Source organism: Astyanax mexicanus, chromosome 4 (assembly GCF_023375975.1).
Source record: "Astyanax mexicanus isolate ESR-SI-001 chromosome 4, AstMex3_surface, whole genome shotgun sequence".
In the NCBI taxonomy this organism is placed as follows: Eukaryota; Metazoa; Chordata; class Actinopteri; order Characiformes; family Acestrorhamphidae; genus Astyanax; species Astyanax mexicanus.
Window position 1 is genome coordinate 29,491,530 of NC_064411.1, and position 17,519 is coordinate 29,509,048.

Consider the following 17,519-nt stretch of genomic DNA (forward strand, 5'->3'; position numbering starts at 1 on the left):
CATTCTTATTTAATTTTTCCTTACCTACTTTTGGAATAAAAGCCTTTTTTTGTATCACTACCCCTCGAACGCACACATGGGTCAAAAATGACCCACATTTATTTTCTATGTTAATTCATGTATAGCTGCGTGTTTCTATGATATATTTTAGCAACACATTAATTCAATCATTCAGAAATTAAGGTATTCCTAACTTAACTTGTTTTAGATCATGATACATCCTCATTAAATTTTTACCTTACCTACTTTTTAAATAAAAGCCTTTTTCGTGTCACTAGCCCTCTAATACGCAACATGAGTCATTCATTTTCTATGTTGATTCATGTATGGCTGTGGGTTTATTTAGCACAAATCTTCATTTTTATTTTACTTTATTACTTTATAAAGAAGCTTTTTTTATTTCTACATCAGGTTTACACACAAGGGTCAGACACGACCCACATTTACCATTTCACAGCTCCAGCACAACTCAGCACAGCTCCCGTCATACAGCATTGCTCTCAATTGTTTTAACATACTGTTTAATAATGTACTATGATTAAAAACAAGTTAATCGAGGAAAACATTAAATACTGAATGATTACGTTAATTTATTGTAAAAATATAGAAAATTAAAATTAAAACAAGGCCAGATTTTTTAGATACCTTTGGATGGTCTAAGTTGTTTTTTGATTGGCTGAATTTGCTAAATTGCTGAAATAAACTTGGTCATGGTGGTCAATGAACAAGTCTTGTCTTGTCTTGCTGGTCAAGCGGTTTGATCTTGCTGATCATGGTTGTCAAGCAGCTTGGCCATGCTGGTCAAATATATGTCAACCAGCTAGAAAACATTGGTGATCAATCATACTCATGGTCTACAGCTTGGTTTAGCTAGTTGATCATGCTTGTAGACCAGCTAAACCATAAAAAACATTCCCTATGCTGGTTACAATCCAAGCTGGTCAATTAACATGTTGTTTATGCTGTTTTTTTTTTCAGTATCTGAACCCTATGTACCATGTCTATGGTTTTCTAATGTAACATCCGGTATAAATGGGTTCTGTATCCAATTATCCATCTATCCATTGACCACACATGTGATTATTTATTATTTGTACAGGATGTCACGTCAGGGGCTCTATATCACTGGCGCATAGTTATAGATAACTTCTGTAAGCTAGCAATAAACTTGGTTCATTGGCCAGTTTGGTTCTGGTTCACCAATCCAAAAATATTCTATACTTTTCTGCAGGATCCTGCCACATGGCTTCACATTACAATGAAACGCAGATATGTTTTTAGTTTCTAATTGAAATGCTATCATCGATTACTCTCTGCATAAAGCAAATAGCCAGTAATTATTAGACTTTTTAGTTAATTTGCTTTATGTATCTTTACATTTGACCAGCTTGAGCTTGGTTATTTTTTTTATTTCTTTTCATTTCCTTTAGAAATAAGTTTTACAGAGAGTGATCTTCATCCCACAGGACAATTTAAAGGGGCACTAAAGCCCCTGCTTTTTGCTGACACCACCCTCAGCTCTAATTTGAGGGAGTTTGGAAGGGGCACTGAGGGATGTATGGGTTTAGAGGCAGGGCAGAAGAGAGAGCTGATTGGCTGAGCTGCAGCAGCAGCAGTGTGCCTCTGATAGCGGTGAGACCCAGATGGTTGGACGTCACCAGGGCAGCAGTAATTTTTGATTGACTAATCTGCAGGTCTGTTCATGTAGCTTGCCATCAGCTGCCGAAGCTCTAAGAGCACAATTAGCTTTGCTCTCTCTGCATAGGTAGATGACGCTCTATGACTTTACATGTATTGGAGGAGGCGTGTGCAAATCTTCACCCTCCAGGTGGTGGGGCATCACTAATGAGTGGGTTGGGTATTTGGCCGTGCAAATTGGAGAGAAAATGGGGAAAAAATTTAATCAAATTTTTAAAAAATAACTGATTATATCTGAAGGTTATTAGAGCTGATTTTGGTTTACGTTTTTTTCCTTAATTTATTAAAAATCGGAGCATTCCAATCCTATGCATTTAGTTTATTTGATACTTTGACTCGGATTCAGCCAATCTAAAAAGCATTTCATTTTTTTTGGTTTGTTTTTTTTAAATGCAGGATCCTGCGCGATCGCGATCACCTCATCACATTACAATTAAGCGCATTATATATTTTTTATTGGGTAAGTTCCCCGGACAGGGATTAAGACAAGACTAAATCTTAAAGACTTTACTGTAGGTTATATTTTTCTTTTAATGGAAAATCCCCATTTAAAAATGTTGTTTAGTCCAAGACTAGGTTTAATATTTGTCTGGAAATTTAAACGCTTTTATAATGTATTCTCTGAATGAAACATATCGCTAGCGATTTGTAGACTGGAATTGGTTATTTTTCTTTACGTAGATCTTTACGTATTCCTGTGTGATGTCATAGGGATGTGCGTCACGCCTGAAAGCCAGTCTGCCAGTGCTCTCCAGGGAAAAGCGAAAGGAATCGCTGTAAACTGCATTTTCTCGCCGCGGAGGAGCAAAAATAGCGGCGGTGTTTCATGAATAAAGCAGTAGAGGCTCAGATCGGCGGTTCAGACTGACTAACGGGCGGCTCCGAAGTCCGGGCGGCTCGGTTCGGTTCGGGGAGGGCGGTGACGCGGCGGTCAGGTGCCTCTTAAAGCGCGGGGAGGGAGCTGTCCGGTGCTGAAACGGTTCGGGATCGCGGCGGCGAGAGAATGCCAGTGTGGCTCCGGTCCAATCTCTGAGCTCCCTGCTGCCCCTCGCTGAAGGTAAGCCCGCACGAACCGCGGCGCTGGTGGGCTTCCTTGGGGGTCGCTGGAGATGATGGGGAATATGTGTGATAAGAGCTGTAGGAAGACAGTGGTGGAGCATCTTCATCAGCGCATCAGAGACTGGGGATGGGTATCAGGCTGACGGTCCATTGTTTGAGTAGAGATCTGATATCTGGTAGATCTGATCGGCTACAAATCTGAGCTGAGATCTTTACAGATGGGGTTTAAGGTTGGTTGACTGGTTCGGTATATATTTAGTCTTGGTTTTAGCTCTGGAAATACTATATAAAAAAATAAAAAACAAAATATATATGGCGAGTTTCCGAAAACGGATTAAGCCTATAAAAAATTACAGAGACTTCAATATCCAATCAGAATGCTGTGTCTTCCAAGACCAGGCTTAATCCCTGTCTTTAATCGTAATCACAAAGCACTAAATGCCATTGGGAGTGAGCTTTACATACAAGACGGGTTTAAGACGTAGCTGTCGGCCGTTTTCCTGATAAAAAATGATTTAGATCTTGCTCTTTAGCATTTTCCCTGTGCATCGTCTCATGCTAAATTTTAAACGGATTATATATCAAAGCTCCCAGAAATAGAGTTAGAGTTTGGTTTGTGTTTTATTTCTTCATGTTTGCTTCACGTTGAAGCAAAATTATAGCGTAATTCTTTAAGCTTTCCTTTTGCTTCAATGGTCAGTTTCAGCTTCAGAACATACTGTATAATTGTTTAAGCCTGCGAAACATATCTGCGATCGATTTATATATATATATATATATATATATATATATATATATATATATATATATATATATATATATATATATATATTTAATGATTTAAGTATAGTTGCAAAATAGACAAAGCTTTAAAAGTTTTAAAGCGTACTTTTTTACGTTTTTCTTGAAAAGTAATATTTGTTATGAATAAAATCTTAGTTTTAAAGGATCACATAAGGTTAATAATATACTGGGATATTAACCAAAACAAAACACTGCGTAAATAAAGAAAAAGCTTGATTTCAATTGAGGCATGCGATATAAGGGAGTATATGCGAATGCTTATATTGAATACTTCGTTTCAGATCCAGATTCAGATCCGTATCTATTACCTACCTTAATTCAGATCTAGGTATACATCAATATCTATTTATCTATCAAATCATAGTTCTGAGGTTTTATATATACCTCCGTTTATATCTATCTTTATCTATGAAATAAGTAAAAGATCTACCCATCTTTTAGAATCTATTATATACCTCGATTCAGACTAAGCTCTCTCTATCTATATCTATTATCTACATAAATCTAGATCTATCTAATTATCTATCACTGTTTATTTTATACCACAATTCGGATCTTGCGATCGATTAATCTAGCTATTTTTTCTGTTTGTTTACTTACACATTTGCTTTCTTTTGTTGTGCTTAATATCCCAGTATAGCATCTAACTTATATTATTATTATAATTACATGAATTACAATGATTATATAGAAGTTTTCAGAGCTGAGGTTTTTTTTTTTTCAGATGAGAGCAAAATTAGAAGTAAAATTCCAGGGCAAATGAGGGGTGATGGAAGGAAGGAGTGATTGAGGAATGGGAGCTACAAGTAAAGGTTACCTTGACAACGAGCGGTGACTCATCCGGTGGAGAGTGTGGTGTTTAAAACCAAGATACGGTGGTCTCGCGCAGCTCAGACTGGTTCAGGAGCTGCGGAGTTGCGGGGCGATCGGTTTCGGATTTTGCCGCATTTTTGCATTTTGTATTGTTTTGCCTTAACGTGAGATTTGCTATTTTTATATATTAATATTTTGATTGATACAGCTTTAATAAAACATTCCCCCGGTTTGTAGACTTATTATAATTGTGTTGTTTATTTATTTTTTTATTTATATATTTTTTCTCTCTCTCTCTCTTTCTCTTCTTTTTTTCCCTCCCAGGCTATGTCGCTTTCCCTTCGTAAGCTCTCCGCGGGGGAGGCCATGCTCCTCCTCGCGGCACTCCTCCACTCGCTCGCCGCCGTGCGCGCGGCGTCCCTCCGCCACCACCGGCTGCGCGAGCCCGCCGCGTACACGTCTCCGAGTTCGGACATGATCAAGGCACTGGAGTACATCGAGAGCCTGAAGCGGCGCACGGACGGCGCGCCCGCCGCAGAGACTCCCACCGGCGACTACGACGAGGTGGATAAGTTCCGTTTGCTCGTGCAGCTCGCCTCGATGCGGGACGAGGACGCCGCCCGGTGGCCGGACAGCGGCGCACCGCAGTGGGTGCGAGCGGCGCTTCGTGCGCTCGAGCAACAGGCGGAGGGAGAGGGCGCAACGGTTGGGGGCGCCGTAGGGGGCGAGCGGCGCACGCACAAGAGTAGACGCCCATCAGCGGCGGGCGACGACGCGGAGGGTCCCGTCACTCAATACGGGGGCGTGGTGAGACCTCACAAGAAGTACCCTCTCATGTTTGAGGACGAGGAAAACGGTCGGGAGGTCAAGCGTGCCACCGAGGACCTGGACGAGCAGTACACCGCCCAGAGTCTAGCTAACATGAGGTCTCTCCTCGAGGAACTGGGCAGACTGCAACGCAAGCGTGATGGAGAGGATGCAGAGGACCAGGATGCTGAGGACCAGGATGGCATGTACAGGCTGCGGGATGTGGCGTATGAGGATGTGGCTGGCGGAGGCGAGGAGTGGGTGCCACTGGAAGAGCAGGTGGAGACGGAGGAGCTGGTGAAGGGCAGTCGCCAGGAGATGGAGCGTGGCTTGGCTGACAGCGACGAGGAGAGCGAGACAATCGGAGAACCACAAAGACGTAGGGCTAGTGACCGTGTTGAGGAGGACGGTGGTGATGATGATGATGACAATGCTGATGACACAAAGCTGGTGGACTACTACCTGCTGAAGGTGTTGGAGATGACCGATCAAGCAAGGAAACGGGATCTGCAAGCAGAGACGCAAGGTTTGCGGAGGCGTCCCCTAAGCTCCAGTCTGAGCTTGAACTCTCGACCTTCCCTACTTGACCCTCACGCCATCAAGCAGCTGCTGTCAGCCATGTCTATGAAGCTCCAGGTGCCTCCCGAAGATCTTGTGGGTCTCCTCTTCATGGAGGAGACAAGGAAGCAGCAGCAGCGACTTCCAGAGCCGCAGATGCAGCTGGCAAGGAAACCCACTCTTCTGCAGCAGCATCAGCAGCAACAGCAGCAGCAGCAACCTCGCTACCGGAGCCGTGTGATCAAGTACTACAGTGGGCGCCAGCCTGAGGTCACGGTGAGCGAAGGGCCTGTCGACATCAAGACCGAGGAGCTGCTAAAGGCACTTGGACTTGGCAACACCGCAAGCAAGAGCGCAAGGTACTTCACAAAGCCGAGACCGTACAAGACTGCCCTCTCCAGGTACTTCGCGCCTTCAAATGGACGCCGAGGCAGCCTGTTCACCACATCTGACCTGAACAGGGGTCTCAGCAAGAGGAAAGATGATTATGATGACGCAGTGGATGAAGATGAGGTGGCCACCTTCCTTGCAGCCAAACTCATGACAGAGTACCCGGACGATGAGCCACACAAGAGGGCCTTGGACTCACGGTTTCCCTACGAGGCTTACGAAGAGGCAATGAAAGATTACTTTGAGCAGGTGGACACAGGCAAGAGTGCGCCAACTAAAAGAGATACGCAGGGGAAGGAGATGATGGAGGAGGAAGAGGAGGGTGAGGAGGAAGAGGCGCCACAGAAGCCCCCAACTGAGAACAGTGTGGCTGAGCAGAGTGACCAGCAACTACAGGAGCCTGTTTCTGAAGGGGAGAAGGAGCATCGTGGCAAACTTGTTGCTGGGATGTAGTGGCAAAAGGGAACCGCCGACCCCAAGCTACCTACCCCAAGTGACCCCATTGACAACTCCCTGCCAGACGAGTCCTCGGTCAGAGGGACATGCCTATACCCCGTTTCCCTCTAAATTAAAGTGCTTTAGTTTTCATGAAACTCTAAGATGTAAATAATATTATCATATAAATATATATAAACATGCAAGAGTAAACGGCGTATCGTCTGCTATGGGTTAGTGATGTTTGTTCATGTTCCGTTCGTTAGTATGATGTCCCCTTATCTATTGAGCACTGCAGAGCTTGGTATGGTCCTACCAAACAAGCTATAACCTTATTAGACAAAAAAGTGGATGGTGGTACTCGTTTCTTAATCATTTTTGTACGTGTTCTGAAGTGTAAGATGACTATGAGATTAATAAAGCATTACCGTATTATTTTTCCCTCTCGTTGTGTTGTGTTGACTTATTATGCACGTCGACGAAAGAAACTGAATGTATACCAAATGGAACAGTGTGAATGCAACGACTGAAGAAATGACTTTAAAAATTTGGTTTAATTATTTTTTTTATTAGAAACATTTCAATGCATAAGTTGAATTTTGCAAGGATAATGCTTCTGCCTAATAGGATGGAAAACGTTGGTATCTCTAAGTTTCTTTAAAGCAGCAGTCCCTAAGATTTTTTTAATACTGAACCTAGAAGTGCTGAGTTGGTAGGGGACAAAATGTTCTGATTAATAGCATTTGTGTTGTGGCATTTTTACCCCTACAGCATCTAATATATTAATTTTAATTAAAATTATTAATTATATTAATTATATTAAAGTTAAGAATGGTCTGGTAGGTTCATTGGAGGCAATTTATCTCTACATTTTGACAGATTTCTTTTTATAAGGGAACAAAAACCATCAATTATTTACATTAACCTGCACTCATAGTACTCTTTTACATGCTCTGTGCAATTGCACACTTTCACCAGAGAGGTCTCCAAAACTGGACTGATGCTTTAAAGAACCTTTTAATACACATGGGTCCAACACAGTATTAGTAGTCCCTCACTGTTAAAAAGCCATATTTTTTCCTATAAAGCACATGTGTCAAACACAAGGCCCGCGGGCCAAATGTGGCCCGCCACGTCTTTTTATGTGGCCCGCGAGAGCTTGTAAGATCTTAGTGTCTATAATAAATAAGTCAGAAGCGTTCTTTGACCAAAAAATACATTTCCCACAATGCTTGTCGATTGTATTACCCGCAAAGTTACGGCTTACTGCCACTACACGGCAGTGTAGTCATTGATGTGGAAACCCTGCCGGAGGGAAGGTGTAACTTCGCGGGTGGAATTGAGACATATAAATGTTTATCCCATAATGTCCAGAAAAAGAGAAGTTGATGCAGACGGACGGCTGTGCTTCAAGGCGAAAGACCGGTATGCCTTTTGTGTTACGAAGAGTGTTACTGACCAAAATAAACGCTTTTTAGGAGAGATATAAGTTCTGTGTAAATATTTATAAGACAATAGCTGACAAAATCTGTTTTAATGACGTTAATAAACATCACTGGGACAGCGCTAGTCGCAGTTTCACCGCAGCAAAGTACGAGGACGTGAATCACTTATCTAACCAGCCTTTACTGATTTCTGCCCCCAATAACCCTTTCAATAACCTCCAATAGCCTTTAATAGTCTTCAGTAGCCTTCAACAGTCTAACCTTGCAGCCGTGGTGTGTCCACTAAACTCCGTAGTTATAAACATCCTGAGGTTAGCAGCGCGATAACTGACCTGTTTATAATGTAATCCCAGCAGTGACTCATGCTCTAAACGGCTGCTGTTAGCTGATTGGGCTGAAAGATGAACTGTAGAGAGCTGTATTATTCGGTTACAAAAATCTTTATTTCATACACAGAAGAACTTAAAAATTTTAAAAACGCTCCAGACTGGCTGAGCTGAGCCCTGTAGCCCGTGGCTGGGCTGTAGCTCTGACTCAGTAAAGACTGCGGACTTGTGGTGCTGCTGCTGCAGCTCCCACTAGTGGTTGGATGAGGAACTGCTAAATCTGAGGAAATGCTATGTTCTTAACAGCTCACAATTTTTGATTTTATATTTATTAAGCCTTATTTCAGTTAATAATTTCAAAGTTAATATAACTTGATGTCATTTCTATTCACTTGAATAGTTTGGTTCTTGATTGATGGAGTTTTTGGATTTCATGACATGACAAATTAAAAGGATTTATGTTAATAGAGCAACAAGCAAACATTTTTTCCATGCAACTGTAATATTTGATTGAATAAATAATATATTGAGAGTTATTTAACATTAAGGAGTAATTACATTCATTTACATATATTACATTTGGTTACATTTTATTACATTTATAAGTTACATCTGGCCCTCGGAGGACAGCCAATATGCCAATGTGGCCCTCGGCCAAAATGAGTTTGACACCCCTGCTATAAAGTAATGAAACAAACCAGTCCTGCTTAAAATCTTGTATAAACATTTCCTAACCTTTAAAAATGCTTTTATTGTGGTTATTTCCACCTTTGCACTGCCCTTTCAGGTTCAACTGAGGCATACTGCTGCTGCTGCAGCTCAGCCAATCAGCTCTCCCTCCTGCCCTGACTCTAAACCCATACATCACCCAGTGCCCCTCCCATTTATAAGGCCTTTTCAAATTTGAGCTGAAGGAGGACTCAGCAAAATATCAGCAGATTTAGTGCCCTTTTAAAAGAGTTAGTTCCTTGAGAAACATGTTGTGGTTCTTTATTTTTATATAAGGTTCAAAAGAACCCTAAGGGGTTTTTCCACAGCTTTAAATTGAAGACCCCCTAAAAAGTTCCTCCATTAAGTACTTGTAACAGTGTAGAATCCTGCTTTCTATGAATGCACAGAGATGAGTCTGAAGAGCTAGGATACCTAAAAGCAACTCCTGACTGAAGCAGTGATAAGTTTATTTTCCATGTGGACAGCTCTGGTAAGAAAAAGGACAAAAACTAGTGCCGTCAACGGACTAAAAATGTAATCAGATTAATCACAACAGTAGTTTGTAGTTAATTGTGATTAATCACATTCTTGTTGTTCCTAAGACTTAAGCTTTTAATGGTGGATATTTAATTGTAATTATTTTACAGTTAATTCCGACCCTGCAATGTGATTGGCTAAGAAGCATTCAATAAGTGCCATTATCAGCCGGTAATGCACTGTAACCATGTATTACTACACCACATACAGGTAACCTAGCAACTATGCAGCGCTTACAAACCAAACAGTGCAGCTACAAACAGCGCAGCAATGGAACTATTTTAACTCGCAGAGTTTTTATAACCAAACAGATCGTTTTTTCTTGTCCTCTTTAACTGTAAAATCTTTCAAGAAAACTTAAAATCTTTCAATAAACAGTGATAATAGAACTGTGGTTTAATCGCAATAATACACTCGACTTATTGCTTAAATTATTGAATGATGACATGTTAGACTAGAAAAGTGGAATTATATTTGTATCATTTATATCTCTGGTAAGAAAAAAAGACAGTAAACTAGGGGTGTCAATGGGTTAAATGAAATTGAATCATATTAATCACAGCAGTATTCTTCGATTAATTAAGATTAGTCACTTTTTACACTTTTTTACACTTCATAAGACTTGACTTGACCTTTTCATGTAAATAAATGAATGAATGATAGACTACAGCAAAGAGGAATTACTTTTATAGTAGTGAAAACTTTTTATTATTTACAATATTCTGTGAATAATGATGACTAATATAATGATTAAAAATGCTAAAACTGGTACTTCCCTGTAGTTTGGTGGCGAAGTAGTAAAATTGTGTAACAGATCCTTTATATAAAACCCCTCAGGCAGCTGTTAACTATTAACACACACGTTTGATGGGTTTTTAATGTGATTAACAAAATGAACAGATTCTCCCACCTGAGCTGTGGATTTCTGCAGCTCCTCCAGAGTGACCATGGGCCTTTTGGCTGCTTCTATGATCAGGACTCTCCTTGCTCAATCTGTCTGTTTGGGTGAATGGCCATGCCTTTGCTGGGTTCCTTGGGATGCTCAAAGCTCAGGATATGTTTTTCTAACCTAACCCTGCTTTAAACGTCTCCACAACTTTATCTCTGACCTGTCTGGTGAGTTCCTTGGTCCTTGATGCTGTTTGTTCACTAATGTTCACTAACAAACCACCAAGGTTGATACAGAACAGCTCAGTATTATACTGAGACTAAATTACACACAGCTGGACTCAGCAGCTTCTAAAGACAATTGATTGAACATGATTTTATTTAGGGGGTTCAGAATAAAGGGGGGTGAATACTTTTACTTGTCACACTTTTCAGATTGTTTGTTAATTAAAATTTTGAAATTCATGTATTATTTTTGTTCCACTTTACAAATATGTGCTATTTTGTGTCAGTCGATCACTTAAAATCTCAAAAAATGTAACAAAGCCACTGTATATATTGCTAAAGAAAACTAATTATTTATACGTCGCAAGTTGTTAATTACGAGAGGAAGCTGAAATAATTAACACCCTGAAGTTCAGATTAATTGAATGTGTTAACGTAATAAGATTGACCGCAAAAATATTAGATCCAGTGATAAAATGCCAAAATGTCCCTGAACCCCTGAACTCATTAATAAAACAGCAATATGCTCCTTAACACATGGACTAGCATAGAAAAAAAAATAAGGGCAAAAAACAAGCACTCTGTATATATATATATATATATATATATATATATATTTATATATATGAAAATACAATTTTAATGTTCAGCTTCAACAGAGTAGATTTGGTAACATGCTCGAAACAACCGCATTAGTCATCATTTTAACAACATAAAAAAAAAAACAATTTCCCTTAGTGTTTCAATCAAGTGGTCTCATTAAAGGAGAACTCCGGTGTGAAATTGACTTTGGGTGTAGTAAAACATGATAAAGGGCACTAACCTTTGTTGATTATCCCACCTCCGCTCTCCCACAGCTTTCTGAGATCCAGCAATTTTGCGCAGTTTGTCTGAACTGGCTTTAGAATAAGAGAAGGGTTTTAGTGGGGCATATTTTGCCTTGTTATCCAGGCTCAAAGTAGCTCCACACGTCATTGGTAGAATCTGGAGAGCCTTAACATTTAAAATGAGTCTTTAAGAATGAAATATCAGGAATGAAACATTACGAATGAATCATTAAAAACTCTTGACTCTACTGATCATGATTTTACTTTAAGATGGCAAGGTCCGGAGATTTAGATTACGTTATGGGTTGTAAACAGTGGCTTTTAATAAAAGTCTTGTGCACTTTTAAAGTTCTTAATGCCTTGTTTTAAATGTCAGGGCTCTCCGGATTCTACCAATGAGGCGTGGAGCTACTCTGAGCCTGAATAACAGTGTAAAAAGCTATTTATCTGCTGGGTCAAAATATGCCCCATTAAAACCCATTCTAAAGCCTGTTTGGACAAACTGCACAAAATGACTGGATCTCGGAAAGCTGCGGGAGAGTGGAGGTGGGCTTTTCAACAAAGGTTAATACACTTTATCACGTTTTACTACACTAAAAGTCAATTTCACACCGGAGTTCTCTTTTAAGCGTGCATCACACTTAAGAAATGATCTGAATAAAAGGCATACAATCACAAATCAGGCACTTTTTAATCAACATTAAGTACAGTTACTGTAGTTATTGCAGGTTAAGATCTCGATATTGATATTGGTCTTGAGAATTAAGGTTTAAGTGGATTCAGTGAGACATCATCATCATCATCATCATCATTGTGCGTCTTGCGTGAGTCCTATGCAAATTATCACAGCATTATTGATAGTTATTGCTGAGCTGACGAAATGCTCGAAACAACAGTGCTCCTCACTTTAGTGCTACCTTGTCCGTCTCACATTTGTATGTTCCGTCCTCAAAACACAACCCTGTTATACAAAGAATATATTATTTAAAAATAGTTTGACAAGCTGTCTAAAACGCTGTGGCAGGAAAAGCACCGGAAACTACCAGAAATCACCCAAGCTGGAGCTGTGAACTGCTGTACAAGTACATAATAATAATAATATTAAACAATAGTTTAAAAATTCTCCTTTTGAAATCGCGTCCGACGAGCAATGAAGCTCCTAACAGGCTGATGTTCTCCCAGCAAAATTACAAATTTGGTCATTCGTATTTCCTTCATATGCTCGACAGAACTCTCCGACAGCAATCAAACCAACAGTCAAGTAACTCCAATGTTTCAGTAATTAAAAAACAGTGCATAGCTGTCGTCCTCATGAGTGCTGCTGCAGATCCGGACACTTCCTTTTAGTCCTGTTGATCTGTATTCCCCTCCTCCGCTGTTAGAAGGCCGGTTTGCTCATGTATTCTTCCATGGTCTGGAGAGAAGAAATGCCACAATTAGTTATCCTGCATTAAAGATGTACTAATTGGGACATTATTTTACCACAGCAGTGCAATTTTAGTCATAGTGCTATTGTAATAGTAATTTACATCAGCAGTTCCATTCTAAACATTAATTTACCACAGGAGTGCCATTTTAGTCATAAATTTTCTTAAGAGATCTATTCTACTAATGATTTACCACAGCAATGCAATATTAGTCATGCATTTTCTCAAGAGTGCTATTCTAATAATATTTTACCTACAAACTAAGAAAAGTTAGTACAGATTTGTACTTAAAATGGTACAAAGCTTGTCGCTGGGGCTGTACCTTATACTTAGGTACAAAAAAAGTACCTTTAAGTAAAAGTCCTTTTTTTTTGTACCCATTGTTTTCGTGCCAGTAAAGATTATAAAGATTATAAACATTATCATCAACTAAATATGGATCAAAAACTTGATGATCCAAAATTATCTGGCTTTCAAATAAAAAATGTGCAAAATGTGTTAAAATACATATTGTTTATTAGTGCAGTGATACAGAATACTGAATGTACCCTTTGTCTGGTTAAATGGTACAAATTTGTACTTATTGCTGTTAGAAATTACTTTGTACTTCTGAGGGCACAAATCTGACCCTGTTAAGACCAATGAAGAGTGTTCCTTTGAGTACAAAAAAGTACTCATATCGTACCTCTGTTTTTTAGAGTGTAAGTAGCACAATACTAAACATGAATTTACCTCGACAGTGCAATTCTATAATAATAATAATATACATCAACAGTACAATTTTTAACATTAATTTACCTCAGCCATGCAATTTTATTCATATACGTTAGTTGTCCTACATTAAAGATGTACTAATTAGGATGTAATAGATCATTAAGATCTTTCCAGGATTCTACAGGATGTGTCAATCATATACTGTACGTTTACTTATGATTAACACTAAACTCATCCAAACTATGGATGGAAAAACATTTGGAATTATTTAGTAAACAAACAAAGTGTTAAACAAACGAAAAGTAGCACCTCTTGTTTATGTGTTTCTTCATAATCTGGATGAATTCACAATTAACAAAACACTAAATGAGAAGTTGTGTCCAAACTTTTGACTGGTACTGTATTATTACACATTTTATTTTAATCTTTCCCACTTTTTATCCCAATTCAGCAAATAGACAATTGTTTCACACATTCAGCAGCTACTCAGCTGTATATCCTTCATCATAAATGATGCCACAACACAAGCAGGATGAAGACTAGCACATGCCTCCTCCAATACATGTGAAGGCAGACTCCACCTCTTTTTGAACTGCTGATGATGCAGCATTGCAGAGTAGCATCACAGCGAACTCGGAGGAAAGTGCAGCGACTCGGTTCCGATACATATATACATATATATAGAGCAAGGCCAATTGTGCACTCTTAGGACTCTGGCAGCTGATGGCAAGCTGCATGACCAGGATTCGAACCACAGAGGCAGCGCTCAGCCCACTGAACCCCTCAGCACCCCCCTTTGACTTAAACAACTTTAAAATAAGTATAGCATATTGCTAGATTCATAACAAAAAAATGTAAAATGACAACAGAGAAAAAAATAAATTGCACAATACTGTTTAAAAGTTTGGTATCACTTTTATTAAACCTGTGCAAGTAAATGAGCAACTAAGACCTATTAACTTATATTCAGAAAATGTACTCAGCTGTAAAAACTACGATACAATATACACTGTCTGATAGTCACATTTTATATTTTTAGCACTGTAGCCAAAAGGAGTCAATTTAATTTTATGTCTTCCAGTCATAATATAGACAACATAATCATCATTCCTTGAAGCATCGCAAATTTCTTTCATTTCAATCAAGTTCCTGCTAATCATTAGTAACGAAAGAATCTTGAGAATGCATACTGGGCTGATATGTTAAAATATATCTGAAAATATACATTTATCTGCCATAAAAAAAATGTTTGAAACATGTGAACATGAGTTAACCTGTGAATATGTGCTAAAAGTTTCTGCCAATGGTGCTTGCCTGTTCACACGTACAACTCATAACCCCCCACTGCACTGTCTACTGTGGTTGGTACTTCCTTCTGTGTATCTTACAGTCAAATGAAAAAGTTTGGGCACCCCTATTAATCTTAATCATTTTAGTTCTAAATATTTGGGTGTTTGCAACAGCCATTTCAGTTTGATATATTTAATAACTGATGGACACAGTAATATTTCAGGATTGAAATGAGGTTTATTGTACTAACAGAAAATGTGCAATATGCATTAAACCAAAATCATTTTATTGATTCGAATACTCCTAACTACTTTTTACTGACTTACTGAAGCACAAAATTGGTTTGGTAACCTCATTGAGCTTTGAACTTCATAGCCAGGTGTATCCAAGCATGAGAAAAGGTATTTAAGGTGGCCAATTGCAAGTTGTTCTCCTATTTGAATCTCATCTGAAGAGTGGCATCATGGGCTCATCAAAACAACTCTCAAATGATCTAAAAACAAAGATTGTTCAACATAGTTGTTCAGGGGAAGGATACAACAAGTTGTCTCAGAGATTTAACCTGTCAGTTTCCACTGTGAGGAACATAGTAAGGAAATGGAAGACCACAGGGACAGTTCTTGTTAAGCCCAGAAGTGGCAAGCCAAGAAAAATATCAGAAAGGCAGAGAAGAAGAATGGTGAGAACAGTCAAGGACAATCCACAGACCACCTCCAAAGAGCTGCAGCATCATCTTGCTGCAGATGGTGTCACTGTGCATCGGTCAACAATACAGCGCACTTTGCACAAGGAGAAGCTGTATGGGCGAGTGATGCAACAGAAGCCATTTCTGCAAGCACGCCACAAACAGAGTCACCTGAGGTGTGCAAAAGCACAGAAATGCAGAAATGGCTTCTTTCGCATTACTCTCCCCATGATGCCACTCTTCAGAGGAGATTCAAATAGGAGAACAACTTGCAATTGGCCACCTTAAATACCTTTTCTCATGATTGGATACACCTGGCTATGAAGTTCAAAGCTCAAATCAATAAAGTGATAAGGGTGCCCATACTTTTGCACCAGTCAAATTTTGGTTTAATGCATATTGCACATTTTCTGTTAGTACAATAAACCTCATTTCAATCCTGAAATATTACTGTGTCCACCAGTTATTAGATATATCAAACTGAAATGGCTGTTGCAAACACCCAAATATTTAGAACTAAAAATAATTAAGGTTAATAGGGGTGCCCAAACTTTTTCATATGACTGTATTTCCAGACTCAAGGAATGTTAAATACCTGCACAACGTCAGAAATAAAATATTCCATCCATCTGCAAACACTATCAGACCTCCGATAATTCATGTTTTCTTGCCATGAGCATGCTGGTCAAGTGTTTTTAATCTCCCTCACAAGATAGCACCTCACAACTTACATTCCAGGAGGTATAACTATATAATCAATTTGCATTAAGCTAACCCACGACTTTTGTTTTGTCATTGTATAGGCTGAGCATATCACTGTTCCCACGGTAACAGGTGCTATTAGTACAGTTCTTCTAGTTCTTCTTTCTCTGTGTTACTAATGTTACTCAGCCATTAAAATCATAAACAGTACAGACAGTACTGTCTCGCCCAAGGTTATGTGTGGGTGGGATTTTAATGACTGTCCATTTAGTTATGGACATTACCAAAGATCTATTCTTATCCAGAGAGCTAGAAAAACACTGTACAGGCAATTAGCTTTTTCCAAAAAACATCATGAATCATTTATCAGCAAATCCCTGCAGATTCACGAGTACAGACTCAGAGGACACACACACACACTCTCTGTGTGTACGTCTGCCTCTCTGTCTGTCTCTGCTTGACTCATCTGAAGAAGCCACTCACCTCCTGCAGCATGTCCGATGCCTCGATGGATTTGGCGATGGACTGTTTGGACGTCTCCTGGATTTCTCCTCCCATTAGGAACTCATCCAGAATGAAATAGGCCTTCTCGAAGTTGAAGATGATGTCCAACTCACATACCTGTTACAACAGATTACAATCATTCTCTGAACCGGATAGATTATTGCACAGTGCATAAATATAAAAAACAGTAACCGAAAAATAATAAAATATTTGTCCAAATGCCGAATACCAAACCCGCATGGCAATTTTAGTCATAGTGTTATTCTAATAATAATAATGTACCTCAGCAGTGACATTCTAAACATTAATTTACCTCAGCAGTGCAATTTTATTAATACATTTTCTTAAGAGGGCTATTCTAATAATATTTGACCTCAGCAGCGCCATTCTAAACATTAACTTTCCACAGCAGTGCCATTTTAGTCATAAATGTCCTCAACAGTGCTATTCTAATTATAATTTACCTCAGCAGTGCAATTCTAAACATTACTTTTCCTCAGCAGCACAATTCTAAACATAAATTTACTCCAGCAGTGTAATTTTAATCATAAATGTTCTTAAGAGGGCTACTCTAATAACACTTCAACTCGGCAGTGCAATTCTAAACATTCATTTACCTCAGCAGTGCAATTTTAATCAGAAATGTTCTTAAGAGAGCTACTCTAATAATACTT

At 39.2% G+C, this 17,519-nt stretch overlaps 2 protein-coding genes across 3 annotated transcripts in view; one reads left to right on the plus strand and one right to left on the minus strand.

Moving 5' to 3' along the window:
• Positions 1-2,429: 2,429 nt before the first annotated feature.
• scg2b (secretogranin II b) lies at positions 2,430-7,005 on the plus strand. Of its 2 annotated transcripts, none has more exons than XM_049478970.1 (2): positions 2,430-2,755; positions 4,699-7,005. In XM_049478970.1, the coding sequence occupies exon 2, from the start codon at positions 4,702-4,704 to the stop codon at positions 6,580-6,582; it is 1,881 nt and encodes a 626-aa protein (XP_049334927.1). In that variant the 5' UTR covers positions 2,430-2,755; positions 4,699-4,701; the 3' UTR covers positions 6,583-7,005. The 2 variants fall into 2 exon arrangements, with proteins under 2 accessions (XP_049334927.1, XP_022534954.2); XM_022679233.2 differs by lacking the exon at positions 2,430-2,755 and adding an exon at positions 4,431-4,538.
• A 4,291-nt stretch (positions 7,006-11,296) lies between these two features.
• ap1s3b (adaptor related protein complex 1 subunit sigma 3b) overlaps positions 11,297-17,519 on the minus strand; it is a 30,919-nt gene continuing 24,696 nt past the window's right edge. The window contains exons 4-5 of the mRNA XM_007232909.4: positions 16,825-16,962; positions 11,297-12,937 (exon numbers count right to left, since the gene is read on the minus strand). Coding sequence (XP_007232971.3) covers positions 12,902-12,937; positions 16,825-16,962 — 174 coding nt within the window. The 3' untranslated portion in view covers positions 11,297-12,901. The remainder of the gene's footprint in view (positions 12,938-16,824; positions 16,963-17,519) is intronic.

Coding starts and splice junctions, on each gene's coding strand:
- scg2b (XM_049478970.1), top strand. CDS start 4,702: ATGTCGCTTTCCCTTCGTAAGCTCTCCGCGGGGGAGGCCATGCTCCTC.